Source organism: Pristis pectinata, chromosome 12, assembly GCF_009764475.1.
Source record: "Pristis pectinata isolate sPriPec2 chromosome 12, sPriPec2.1.pri, whole genome shotgun sequence".
Classification (NCBI taxonomy): domain Eukaryota; kingdom Metazoa; phylum Chordata; class Chondrichthyes; order Rhinopristiformes; family Pristidae; genus Pristis; species Pristis pectinata.
In genome coordinates this window covers 4,424,215-4,438,955 of record NC_067416.1, presented here as the reverse complement: position 1 = coordinate 4,438,955, position 14,741 = coordinate 4,424,215, and the positions used below count along the sequence as shown (strand labels likewise).

The following is a 14,741-nucleotide window of genomic DNA, read 5'->3' as shown; positions in this document are numbered from 1 at the left end:
AAAGAAACTTCTCTGACTTCTCACAGCTGGCAGACAGAAATGTGCCTAATGATTTCAGGCAATCAGTTCAGGGAAATAATTAGTGAGCTAATGAATACATTATCAATTATCTTCACTTTTTTTTAGGTCTATATAGTAAAAAGTCTTACATTTCACTAATTACGTTTGTTAAATTGGTAGGCAAAATCTAACAACCGTCTTATCAGGATACTCTTTCTTACCATGGACTCCAGCTAAATATTTCATTCTGGATTATTACACAACTTCCAGAACACATTCATTCTCATGAATGAGACCAAGACAAGTTCTTCCACCTAGTGAGGTACAAGCTTTCCTTTAGCCAAAGTGGTTCCCAAATGAATCAGCTCCACCATTCCTTCCATGATTTGATGATAGATTACTTGAAATCACAATGTCCTGGTTGCTATCCCAAAATACCATATGCAAGTCTGACCTTAGTAACAATTTAAAATTATGGTCTGAGCTTCTGGTTCCATCCTACTTAATATATCTTTCTGGACATTTGGAAAGCTCCTTTCAAGACTAAAGCCAAAGTCCTCCTGCTTTTTCTGATACTCTCCATAACATTAGGGAACAACCCCACAGCTCTCGTCTTGTCCCTTGGTAACCTAAAGGGGAGAGTACACAATGTGTGATCTATCCACAACATTTGATGTTTTTGATTTTTGTTGGTTTCAAATCATAACTTCTCATGTTCTATCTAGTCCAGTGCTGGAGAAGACATTTCATTTCTTTTGTTGACTAATTAAGCATTGAGCAAAGACAGTTGTGTTCTATCAGTTTTGTAAGGCTGGCTTCATGAAAGATACTGTCTGAGCCCATAGATTCTTTACACTGTTTATGGGGGCTCTCTGGCAGTTGAAATCCCATTCACTTGATACCATTCTACCTTGATTATGTTACAATCAAGAACCCATTGTAAATTAGATTTGACTAGGTCAGAGGAGTGAGCCATTTTTCCTGCAGAGTCTTGAAGTGAAAGATTTAGACTAAAATAAAAGGCAATAACTTGCTGCTCTTTCTCCTCAAAATGCAAAAGCAAGTTTTCCATGAAAATAGTCCCTTAGGAAACTAAATTCAGTTTAGGAATTCTATGTATATTAGCCAGTTTCCATACAAACTCACGAAAGACCATGATAACATTGATCTACCGATCCAAAACTTAGAAAGTACATTTTTTGCTGCAGTTTTATATTACACGATCTCACCATTACAACATAAACACAGTCCAATCAACAAAGCTGGGCACAAGCACATAAACAAATGAAAACTAGAATAAGTAAGCTCAGTCCCAAATCAATTTCAAACAAATAGAAGAAATATCAGAAACTGAACATTTATATAATAACTTCAGGGAAGCAAGTAATCACGGTGCAGTCAGTTCATGTTGTGCAAATTGAAGCATGCAAGGCATTGTCATAAATAGAAAAACAGAAAATGAAACTTTTTCAGATAATCTCAGCAAACAAACCCGTTTTGTTGAAAATCAAACTACGTAAATTAGGGAATTCATTGTAGACCTCCAGGATTATGAATTAGTGTCAGTGAATGGAAAATGCATTCCTGTTGATTCTAATGTGTTAGTGAAAGTATTACTCAACTATTCTGTTTATTTTGTATTATTCTCTTCTTTTGTTAAAGCATTCCCGAAATCGCTAGAAGCTATTGGATGCTTTCCTCAAGACCAATTCTCCACAAAAATTAGGATGGTGATGCAAGGTGGTGGTTCATCAACTATTGGGATCATTATATTCAAGCCCAATAGTATCCTCAGCCAATGTTCAAACAAACATTTTCAGCCAGGGCCACAATAGGCATCAAGAATGGGAACCTTTGACTTAAATGCCTCTTCATAATTTGGAGACAAGAATCGCACAATTGGTGGCCCACATGGCCCATGAAGAACTTTCACTTAACCAGTAGACCAAGACTTTGCTTGTGTACAAATCAACCAGATAACTAGCTCCTTCCACTACTCTAAATCTCAACCACGATCTGTGATAGCGACATATCCACAAAAACAAGGTATTCTGATGCCACCAAAGGTAGTTGATTAGTGTTGCTGAACATTTATCAATGACACAGAAATTAAACAAGAGAAGCTAGCAATACTATAGTACTCTGGAGACTTTATTAAATTGACAAGCGTGCCTAATCGATGCCACTGTGTGGGAACGCTTGGTTACGATGGGTTCTCCGATGCTATGCAGTGAACGAGCTGGGGAAGGTGATACAATGCTTGGGGGGAGTTGGGGGGGAGGGGTGGTGGGTGTGGAAGGGAGATGCCCTGTACTGCCTGATATAGTAAACAATTGTACTGTAAATATCAATACAATAGAACCTTGCTTTTTCTTACAAAGGCCCTTGTTCAAAGAAATCCTGTGGTGCTGGTCCTCATAATTGGGTGAATTGCCTACTTCCCAGGTCCACTATACAAAATGAATTTGAGTACCAAATTCTAGTACAAATACTGACAAAAATTGGGCTATGTCGTCGGTTACTTCAGCTTAAGAGGACTCGTATATTAAAAGAGAAGTGTTAACTTAATGACTTCACCTCCCCAGAACCCATGGAATTGGGTAGAATCCTGGTTTTATGTATTACTGGTCTTTATTCCCCAATGAAGTCAGTAGACACTACAAGAGCTGTAAAGCCAACAATCCAGCAGATTCCATGGACTTCCTATCTGGTGAACAAGCTTAAGATTACCCTACAGGAATCAACCAAATATTTTTGAGAGTTTCAGTTACTCAATGGCTTATTAACAGAGCGAATTCAATAACTCGGTCCTTTCTATTTTCATGCAAAGTTCAATCAATCATGCTGTAGAATCTCAATATCATCTTTTGACAGCTGAGTATGATACATCAGAGAGAATTAATTTACAATGAATATGTTTAAATATTCCCAAGGTGATCGCAGAAAACTCTGTAAAGAGCTAAAAAAATTAAAATTGAGCAGATTAAAACTGTTCAGGACATTTAAGAGATTGGACAACGCTCGCAAAGGTCATACAATTAGATTTAATTGTTGTTTGAATAGCAAAAAGTTAAGTTATTTATATTTGCAAGAACACTTATTTATATTTACAAGCACAGCACAAGTGGGAGCTCTAAATTAACAATGGTCCACTGGATTGAGACCAATAAGTTAGAAATAGATGAGTGACAGTTTGATATGTAACTGGTCTGAAGAGCATGCAGTTGTTCTAACAAGCTACATGTAGTGCCTACCAGTCAGATTCTCATGCTGCATTTAAACAAATTTGCACTTAGTAGCCACAAATAGCGAGTTTTGGAACCCAAGCAAAATTTGTGACTGGTATCAGTTTTCAACCTGAAGGTTATTGTTCTGTTCCATAATTATAGCAACAGATGCCAGCAATAAAAATGTGGTTAGGAAGTGTGACATCAGTACAAGGTTTCTGTAGAATCCTACTAATTTGAATGTTTTCACACTTTAACATATGGGGCCAGTACATTTTCAGACTTTCTGATGTAACATTATAATTTAACGTTTCAATTTAATGACATTCAAACATTTTGCAAGCACATTCATCACCACATTCAGCCAACTGAATGTGAAGCACAGAAATATAATGAACGAACCATATATCTTAGTAGTTTTGTGTCAAAATTCTCGAGCAATCTACTGATTGTTGGGAAGCAACGTAAATAGGGGGAGCAAAATATTGCAGATAAGTTAACTTGTTGAGGTAAAACCAAATTGATGGTAGCCCACCTACTAATGCTGCTGTTGGAACAACACTATTGCTCCAGAATACAAATTTCCCTCTATGATGCACATGGCGAGGGAGATGGTTGTGGTGGTCGGTGTAGTGCTGTAGTGGAGGGGAAGGAAATCACAGTTAATCCCAAATGCTTTAAATAGGTTTCCACTGTAACCACCATTACCACCATATTTAATCAATGTGTCAAAAGGATTAGATCTGTAGTTGTGTTTTTCATCTGGACTTGAAAGCTTTTATACATGTACACTAATAGGCTTAATTTGAAATCCACCAAAATAGAGTTCCAGAATATCACATCAATAGGCAAAACACAAGGAAACCATGCCTCCCTTTCTTGTTCACATTGTTTTAAATGAAATCACAATAGTTAATCATAACCAAGCTGGCAAATTGCCTTGCATCAAAATAACAGACCTACATTTACACTGACATTTTTTTTAATTTTTGTTTCAAACCTTCTCCATCAGTGAATATTTCTGAGAATTTATACTGTTAATTGAATTGTCCCATTCTTTGGCAACTGACTCACATACAGAGGTTTATCTGAACTTATGGAGGTCACTTTATTCTAATTCACCTTGCAGGAGACCTGTGGAGTTGGATGGATTGTCGATTTTATATCCCACTCAATATTATTGACTCTCGACTTCAGAGAATAAAATAGAGTGGAATGTAAAATCAGCATTATATCCAATGCAGTCAGTCAGTCAGTTTCCCAACACACAATCCTTTGTTAAAAGTTCAACCTGCAAATCTGCTGGGCAATGGAAGACAGAATTAACAGTATAAGCACTGGGACTTGCCTCTTGTAAGATTCATTCCCATAATTTTAATTAAAATACACATCTTCCAGGGTAAATAACAAGATGAGAGCATATCTAATGTACTGTTGTACTGGTAAATCTCTTATCCAGTTCAAATACAGACAGGCTTAACAGTGAGCGTTTGTGCAAAGTTGCAGCATATTAAAAAAGGATGACTTCATAGGATTAAAATTCTAAAAACAGTGCTACTGAGAGTGCACAATTCTTTCAGAAATAGGGACTTTGTGCAACTCCCATATCATCTTCAGAAGTCTTACAAAATTAAGTGTATATTCTTAGACACTTGTTACAAGAAACTTTTATATATATTTTTTTTTAAAGAGAGGGTAAATTTAAAAAAGCCAGAATTTCTACACTTAAATGCTTCTCCAAACTGTATTTTCTATTTCATTTGCTCACAGAAAATCTACAAAGAATGCATTTTACCAAATTAGAGTTTCACAAAATAAGTGCCTTAAAATTCAGTTTGTCAATCCAACGTCACATGAACACAAGTGGACACACTGATCAACTGCACTGACCACACGAAGTTTGAGATCACCACATAATTGTAGCGATTTATTACAGAAATACAAGGTTCACGACCAAATTAATTGGCAAAAAGGTATTTTTTTCAGTTTAGTTAAATCTATAAACATCACACATTTTAATATTGTTTATTACTGGTTTCTATCTGGGACATGGAAGCTTTGAAAAGAAAATTAAAAGAAAAATGACTTCCTTATATTAAAAAAGTGACAACTCAAATAAGTACTCTGTTTTAGTACAACTAGTATATGCATTAATATTCTGTCTTTACAAATCAGCGATTCTCAAAGCTTTTGCCAGAATATTCGTAGAGCAAACAAATGCAGTTATAAAACTATGCTAGCAATAACCCACAAGACAAAATGAGATGAACAACTGGAATAATTATTTTTGATTCCTTTTTTCTGTATAAATCTTGGTAACGACATTTGCATATTCTCCTTCAAGTTTTCCCATGAGAGCTTTTAATATTCACCTGATACGTTGATTGGTCCTCAGATTCAAGTCTCATCTAAAGAATATTGTGAACTCTAAGTATTTACCTAAAGATCTTTTTCATAAGCAAGATTGATTAAAAAAAATGAAATCCACTCTATTCAGTAAGTAATCAAGTGGAAACTGTACAGCTGAAGATGGCCATCACTTGCATATACAATTCCACTGAATATCTTCAGCATGCTGGTAAACAACAAGTACAGGGACCCATAATTAGTCTTAAGTTAGTTTCCTTATTGTGGATTTATAACTGACATAATCATGCATTTTCACTTCTTCTATAACTGGTGTTGTAATCTTGTAAAAGTAACACTGAACCATGCAGCAGCTGGGAAAACCAGTTTTCGAAAGGGTGGAAGGAGGATATTATGTCAACAAAGAAATACGAGGGAAGCAGTAGAGATCAGGTTCATGTACAAACAAAAAAAAAATCAGCTTTCAAATAACTGGTCCTTTCCAGAGTACAATATTACTGTCTTGCAATGTTGAACAGGGCAGTGTTCATTAGGAACCTCTGTAAATTACTGTAGTTCAATTTTGCCAAGTACTAATCCTATGAGAAAATGTACTCTGGAAGGAAACATGACACTTGAAACCAAATGGGAAATGCTCCAAAACACAAAATTAATTATTTGGCCCTAAATTAAAAGGATAAGGTCATTAAGGTCATAAATGGCTAGTTCTAGAAATAAAGATAGGCACTATTACATAAGAATTGCCCATATTCTTCAGAATACACTGCACGTAACCACTTGTTTGGTTGACCCATTTTGCGGAATTCAAAGATTAGCTTTTAATCCTAAAAGAAAGAACTTGCATTCAGAGAATATCTTTTACAGAATCAGGACATGTCCAATCACTTCACAGCCAGTGAAGTACTTTTGATCATTATTGTAATGTAGAAAAAATTGCCAATTATTATTTTTGAGGAAGTGGGTGATCAGAAGAGAATATGAAATGTTGTCATGGCATCAAGTGCAATTAAATATTTGTTATATATATTTTAAGAATTGAAGCTACACCAGTAATTCCTCTTCTCTTCCCCTCCTCCCCCCCACAGGGAATAGGAATGAGCAAGAGGGACAGCTTCACAGCTTATAGATACTAGTCAATTTCAGGTCCTTTTACTGTTGTCCTATCATGATCATTCAACAACATTGACTAGCAAATGAACACAAAACCTTCCTGTCTCTAAAATTATAGCAGTAATTATCTGAACTATTCACAACCATACAAAATACATGTACTGTGATACGATACTGAATTACGACCATCGGAAAGGGTCCACAACAGCCATTCAAAATTTTACTTTTTAAATAAAAGCTGTAGTGTTCTTAAAAATGAAGTAACCCAATAGGGACACCAACTGTAGTTAGTCATATTCGGAGACCTGGCCCGATCAGAGAGTGGGTCTTAATAACATTGGGCTTGGGAAGAAACAGTGCATGTCGGGCAACCTACCTATGATGAGTCGATGCAATATCAGATGACCTTGTCAAAATCCAGGCTAACAGGAGAAGGTCTGATGAGGAGTCTTCAAAATGAAACACTAACTTTATTTCTCTTTCCATAGATGCTGCCTGACCTGCTTGGCATTTCCAGCATTTTCTGCTTCTAACCCAAGCTAAGAAACTGATAGGGTATTTGGGGTGCTGGAGTGGAGAAAAAGAGAAGGCCTTTTCACACAAGGTCCTGCATCTCAGCCCATTTGTTTTAATGAAACTCAGTGCAGCACACAAGCTCAAAGTTAAAAAATTTACTCTAGAACTTGTATTCAGTTGGTCTGCGGGCTAAAATTGTGGAGATGGAACAGTGCACAATCCACCCATCTGTATCTTATCTTTATGTCACAGGACCTAAATTTTAATATTAAAGTGAACAAGCCCCTTAGTCAGGCATGTATTCCAGCCACAGTAGGGTTCCCAGCTCTGCTTGGAAACATTCCAGGAGGTTTGAACAGGTGCTATTCTATTCACATAACATTCATCATCAGTACTAAACCTTTCTTCATATCTCCCGTTGCACTAGTACAGCTTGAAGGTTCAACTCTGAATTGGTATCCTCAGTCAGCACAAATCTATACTCAGGCACCATTTGAAAACTGACTGGCATGAACCAATACAATCCCAACTGACAAATCAGATAGGAGGGCAGAAGGCGCAATGTTGAGCGTATTTCTCACAGCATCTCATTCTAAACTACTCCCCTGACCCGGACTCAAAGAGAGGAGTTACTCTTCAGAGAAATTTCAGCACAAGAGGTAACCATTTGACTCCTAGAACCCATGGTCACTCCTATAACCATATTCCCTCCCAAGATACTTCGATATTTATTCTTCATAGAATACATCCACTCTTTTAAAATGACATGTCTGAATAGCCACTCATGGCAAAGTATCCCATGATATGATCACCCTCAAAAACTTTCCTTCCTACTTGGTTCTTCTAGTAAGAATCCTGGGTTTATTCACTATTTAACAAAGTGACTTAAATGGCTGCTTTTCTATTGGGACCAATTCCATTTACCACGTTACTACTGCTCTTCAATTCTCTTGGAAATGTTGGTGCCCTGTTTTTTTTTCCCCCTCTTCTATCAATATTCCTAACTGCTTCTCCCACCATCCCCACATCGAATCATACTTCCTCATCTCAGCTTTACATCCCTAACAATTATTCCCAATCTCCTGTTCATAACAGTGTCCAGGACAGTAATATTTGATCTCCAGTAACTCCAGAATACTTTGAGTGGACAACCCTAATCACTCAGTTTCAAAAGTCATAATTTAATTCCAGGCTCTATTCTCCAGAGATATCTGTTGTTCATTCTGCTTAGAGGTAAATTTCTAGATCATTTTCCATACAACCAAAATCATCACCACCTGCATCTAAAGAAGTTATTTCAATACATTTCATAAAAAACAACAAAATAAATGAGGTTTTGTTTTGTTTTTCCAGGTCCAAATTCTGCATGGTTATGAAAACAGGTATATATTTGCATATCATGAGGTTCACGACCAGTAAAAACATGGTATGGGGGCCTTATGTAATTTATGAAACTCTGTAGAGATAGCACTGTACTGTACAAAGGCAGCATTGGCTTGGCCAAACACACCAAACAAAAGGCAGACATTGCATTTCCACTTCCACTCCCCTCCCATTCATCATATATCAGGGTCATCGACTCTTTTTTTATACTACATAAATGCTGAAATAATGTCAACAAAACAACCTAAATTTTGGTATATGACTTTGAAGAAAACTCTGAAAACATCAGGTAAAAAAATCCTAAAAAATTAATGTAAATAAGGAAAACTTTAATTGAGGACTGAGCCATAAGAAACAATATCATATAAATGGAATTAATAAAATGCCCCAAGGTGAAAAGTTACCCAAAATAACGTTGCAATTATTGCATTGTTGAAGTCAAAGGGAAAATCCCTTAAAAATAATTGGAGGACAAAGGAACACCCAGAATTTCTGTATTTAAACAGGTGAACTACTTAAAGGGTAAAAGCAGTTTCAGACAGTCTTCATGCTTACCCTTTGGCTAAAACAGCAGAAGAGGAGCAATCCAGAAACTTGCTTGCAGAAACATTGCCAGCACAAGGACTCTTCTTAGTAGACAGATCAAGCACTCCATCTGGATAAAGAAACACGCATCAATAACCCCAAAGTGATAGATTTGTTGGTTGTGCGCACATTTTTTTCCCCAGAAGTATACCAACCTAAAATGCTACGAAAATAAAATTAACCAGGGATAATAAGCTAACTCCCTTTGGTGCAAATGAACACCAAACTAAGTTACCCACATTACAAGTCACACAATTTAATGCTAACAGGCTGAAAGTAAGGAAGCGATAAACAAACTGCTGGAGGAACTCAGGTTGAGCAGCATCTGAGGGGGGAAAAGAATTGTCAACACTGAGTTGAGACCCTGCATCAGGACCCAATGTCTTGATCCCAAGTGTTGACAATTCCCTTCCCCCTCCACAGATGTTGCTTGACCTGCTGAGTTCCTCTAGCAGTTTTGTTTTGTTTCAGCATCTGCAGTTCATTGTCTTTCTGAAAATAACAAAGCACTGGAAGGACTACTCCCAGATTAAACTTCCTGTAGTTTGATTTCTTTTCTGAACTAGCAAACTCCATCTGACAACGATGGAGCCATTTGTAAGAACGAGATCTATTGCTGACATTCTGGAGTTTTAACCTTGAGTTAGGCACTCCCAAACTGACTCTCTTTAATTTTCCATTCTACCCCCACTCTGATCCATCTGCCAGTGGCCTTCATAACATAACTCTATCATAACAAGGCCCAATGTAAGCTTGAGGAACAGCACCTCATCTTCCCTATGAAGATATTGCAGCCATTCAGATATATTATCGCTTTCTCCAACTTCTGATAACTTGCTTTCACTGACTATATCAGAACTGGCTAATTTTGCAGCAGGTCATCAGTCTGTGATATTGGCTCAGTACTTTCTCCTACTCCTTAACACTTGAGCACACTGACTTGTTACTTGCAACACATTACACCTGTTTATCACAGTCCAATAACCGTCTCCATTAACAACTCATCCCCACAGCAACCCGAGCCTCAACCAACCATAGATATTCCATTTGTCCCATCCATCCCCTGCTCTCCCTCCCACCTTGTCCACAACTTAAAATTAACCTTTTTTTCTCTTTCCCAGTTCTGATGGTTTTCAATCCAATATGTTAACTCTGTTTCGCTTTTCACACATAGATACTGCCCGACTTGCCGAATGATTCCAGCATTTTCCATTTTTGTGTTACATTTTCATCCTGGAGTTCAAGTCCCTCATGTCCTATTCCCTCCCAATCTCTGAGCTAATCCCCATCCCTTCAACCTCAGCCCCACAATGTTGATTTTCCACCAACAGCAGCTGAAAGCAAAGTTCTGAAATTGCCTCCCTAAATTTCTTTTCCTTCCTACTGTCAAACATCCTTTGAGACACTCTGAAACTCGCCTCTTTCACCAAGGGTTTGATCACTGTTCTTGTCTCTCCTTATCTGGCTAGGAATCAAATCTTGTCTGACAAACCCCATGAAGCACCTTGGGATGGCTAATTATGTAAAAGGTGCTATATAAATGGAAGCTGTTATTGCTAGAATTTTTTTTTATATATAGTTTGGTTTTATTTCTGCATTACACTCTGGAATTTCTCTTTCAACTTCTGAATACATCCAATGTAGAAAATTTCAGTCACCACAAACTTTAAATCTAGGTTACCCATCCACTGTAATCCTTTACTGCAATAACCTTAATGAGAACCTTCCTAGCTTTTTCTCAAAAGCACACCAAGGTTCATTTGTCCACCAAAAACGGCAACAATCTATCCCACATACCTAGCATCCCTGGTTAGTGCAATAAATTACCATCTGTGTTTCCTATATTCTTTTGACTTTCTTATTTTGTAAGTATGAGCCTTACCCTTAAAATGTGTACATAGTAGAAGAGATGACTTAGATTCCATTTGTCCAAATCTTCCATAATATTATACATTATACAATAAAGTTGTGCATTAATGTTATACATTGCCAACATATTTTCTCTCAGTCTTCTGGGATAAATCCCTCAACCTTTTTCTCTGTGGTATCTTTGAAACAGAAAGACCAAATTACCTACAGTACTACAGATATGATTTTTGATTTATGTAGCTGTTAAGCACATGGGACATCCCGAGAATGCAAAAAACATTACACTAGTCTAAGCCTCTTCTACCCAATATGCTTTCAAAATACAAATCAAGTTCAAATGACAATGTTCCTGGAATTCTCAAACCTCCATTCCATCTTCAACAACATTCACATAGGTTCCCATAACACTCTGCATAAAAACAGTGTATCTGACAGAGTGGAAATAAATACTAAAGGCGTAGGGTAGCACTCCTGGTAAATGCTCTTGTCCATAGCTACCCACAGCACCAAGTACACTTATCCTTCATAATGGTGTCACAATTATAGATGGGAAGAGATCATGTTGAAAATTGTTCATTTCAGATTCAAATACTCAAGTTGGATCAACCAGAAATTTACTCCAGATACCCTTTTTTATTCCAAAACTTAAAGATGGAAAATTCCAGACAACAAACACAAGTATTTCAGAAACTCAAATACTGAGTATTTGTAGTATCAGTTGATACTACCACTCTGTTAACAAAGCATAGAACAGCACAGCACAGGAACAGGCCCTTTAGCCCACAATGTTGTGTCAAACTAATTAAATTAGTAATCAAATGCCCAACTAAACTAATCCCTCCTGCCTACACAATATCTATATCCCTTCATTTCCTGCACATTCATGTGCCTATCTTAGAGCCTCTTGAATGCCTCTATCACATTTGCCTCCATCACCACCCCTGGCAGCACATTCCAGGCATTCACCACCCTCTGTGTGAAAAAACTTGCCCCACACATCTCCTTTGAATTTACCCCACCCCCCACTTTAAATGCATGCCCTCTGGTATTAGACATTTCAACCCTGGGGAAAAAGGTACCAGCTGTCCACTCTATCTATGCTTCTCATAATCTTATAAACCTCTATCAGGTCTCCCCTCAGCCTCTGCCGCTCCAGAGAAAACAACCCAGGTTTGTCCAATCTCTCCTTATAGCACATGCCCTCTAATCCAGGCAGCATCCTGGTAAACCTCTTCTGCACTCTCTCCAAAGGTGCCACATCCTTCCTGTAATGGGGCAACCAGAATTGAATGCAGTACTCCAGATGTGGCCTAACTAGAGTTTTATAAAGCTGCAACATAACTTCCCGACACTTGACATACACCTTCTTTACCACCCTGTCAAACTTCAGGCAGCTATGGACTTGGACCACAAGATCCCTCTGTATATCAACACTGTTGAGGGTCTTGCCATTAACAGTGTACTGTCCCTTTACATTTGATCTTCCAAAGTGCAACACATCACATTTGGCTGGGTTAAACTATCTGCCATTTCTCCACCCATACCTACAACTGATCGATATCCCACTGTATCCTTGCATGCTCGGAACTTTGCTGGTACCAGACTGGCAGATTTTCCAGACAATTAGGTGTCATTCCAATAAAACTCCCCCATACTTTTGATTCACTTTTGTTAAGCAGTGATGAACCCAGTGCATTTAAAGGGAGCACGGGATCAGCACCCGGTGAATCAGATGCTTAAAAGTACATTTTCCGAACAGACAGTGAATCATCAGTTTTACTGTCTTAATATATTTTCAGTATTTGCTTCATGTTTACTTTACTAATGGACGAGTATGTAACCTTTCAATCTCTTCATTAATTAAAATAATCTGATTGAAGGTTAACTGTAAAGTAAGAAAATTGTGGAGCCTGGAAATAAGAAAAAACAGAAAATGCTGGAAATAGGTCAGATAGCAGGGAGAAAGGAGAAATCAAGTTAATGCTTCAGGTCAATAATCTATCTTACATTACACTGCTGGAGGAGAGTGGAAGTTTCAACATGGTGAATATCATGCCCAATCAAGGCAAAAAAAAAAATCACACAATAGGTCTACTTCAACAGCAAAGTAATATTTCTGCATCATGATATGCTGCCTTTACGTTAATAAAAAGTTTAAACATCGCACAGGTACAATATTAGAACAAAATAGAGTCATCTTATGATGATGAATGCATCCATAGTTCAGAGAATGGCACATACTGCAGCACAGTAGTGTAGCGGTTAGTATAACGCTATTACAGCGCCAGTGACCCGGGTTCAATTCCAGCTGCTGTCTGTAAGGAGTTTATACGTTCTCCCCATGTCTGCGTGGGTTTCCTCTGGGTGCTCTGGTTTCCTCCCACATTCCAAAGACGTACAGGTTAGGAAGTTGTGGGCATGCTATGTTGGCGCCAAAAGCGTGGTGACACTTGCGGGCTGCCCCCAGAACACTCTACGCAATAGATGCATTTCACTGTGTGTTTCAATGTACAAGTGACTAATAAAGATATCTTATCCTATACTGACTCAAATTTTGTGGGGAATTGCTGTCATTGCCAGAAGCTATGTGTCACCAGGTTTGGGACTCCAGTGTATGCATGTGCAAACGCAGAAATCCTAAACCTTTTGGACACTCTTTGCTAGTCTTTCCATTATTGTGCTCTGATGCTGGAGTGTTTGAACGGGTTAAAATGGCTGCAAGGAACCAGGGTTAATTTTAAACAAATCACTATTTTAAGCAAATTAATGTAAAATGTTTAGTTAAATATCCTTGAGTTCCGAAGTGTTCAGGTTTGTCATTTAGTTTTTAATAATTCATAGAAAAAGTTATTTTTTTAAAAATAAAGTTGAATGTTCTTGAACATGTCCAATTGCTATATCCAGGAATTGTAGCTTAGCCAGCTGTCAAGATTTTTTTCAGCTGCATCATGGATAGGGCTTGTTCTGGTCCACTGAGGTGACAGCATTTATATCCACATGGTGCTGCCACGTGGGTCAGAGTTAAAAACTGAAGGTTCGCCACTAACAGCTACTCTGACCTTGTCATCTTTTAAGTAATATCTGCTGGGTATGGGCTGTGACCAAATCTGCCTGTTGTCTACATTACCATGCAAAGAGCAAAAGTCCTGAATTGCCATCATGCGTGAATTATTACTTTCAGTCACAAAAATCTCTTTTATAAAACGGTGCCTGGTCTCAAATTGAAAAAGCAATTTGAAATTCATGCTTCAAGCTAATAACTTTCCTTGTCTATATTGCATAGTTATACACTACTTATCAAATAAACATTGAAATCACTCACTTGCTCCAAGAGATTTATAAGTATATTGTAAGAAGTGTACCAAGAACATAAAAAAAAATGGAGGAGGAGTTGGACATCAGGCCCTTCAAGCCTGGTCCACAACTTAATATGATCATAAATTATCTATGCTGGCCTCAACTCCTCTTCTGTGCCATTTCTCCATACCCCTCTATTCCTCAGTCTGTATTTATCCACCTCCACTTTAAATACGTCTAATGAGCCAGCTTCCACTACTCTCCAGAGACAGAGAATTCTACAGGTTTACCACTCTCTGCAAGAAGAAATTTCTGCATACTTCCGTTAAAAGTGACCAGCCCCTTATCTGGTAATTACATCCCCTTGTTCGAGACTCTCCCGCTAGT

The 14,741-nt window shown here is 37.8% G+C and overlaps 1 protein-coding gene across 1 annotated transcript in view; it reads right to left on the bottom strand.

The window, feature by feature from the left end:
• The window catches only part of LOC127576871 (uncharacterized), a 102,590-nt gene that overhangs the window by 50,409 nt on the left and 37,440 nt on the right, over nt 1-14,741 (bottom strand). Inside the window, 1 exon segment of the mRNA XM_052027677.1 lies at nt 9,159-9,258. Coding sequence (XP_051883637.1) covers nt 9,159-9,258 — 100 coding nt within the window.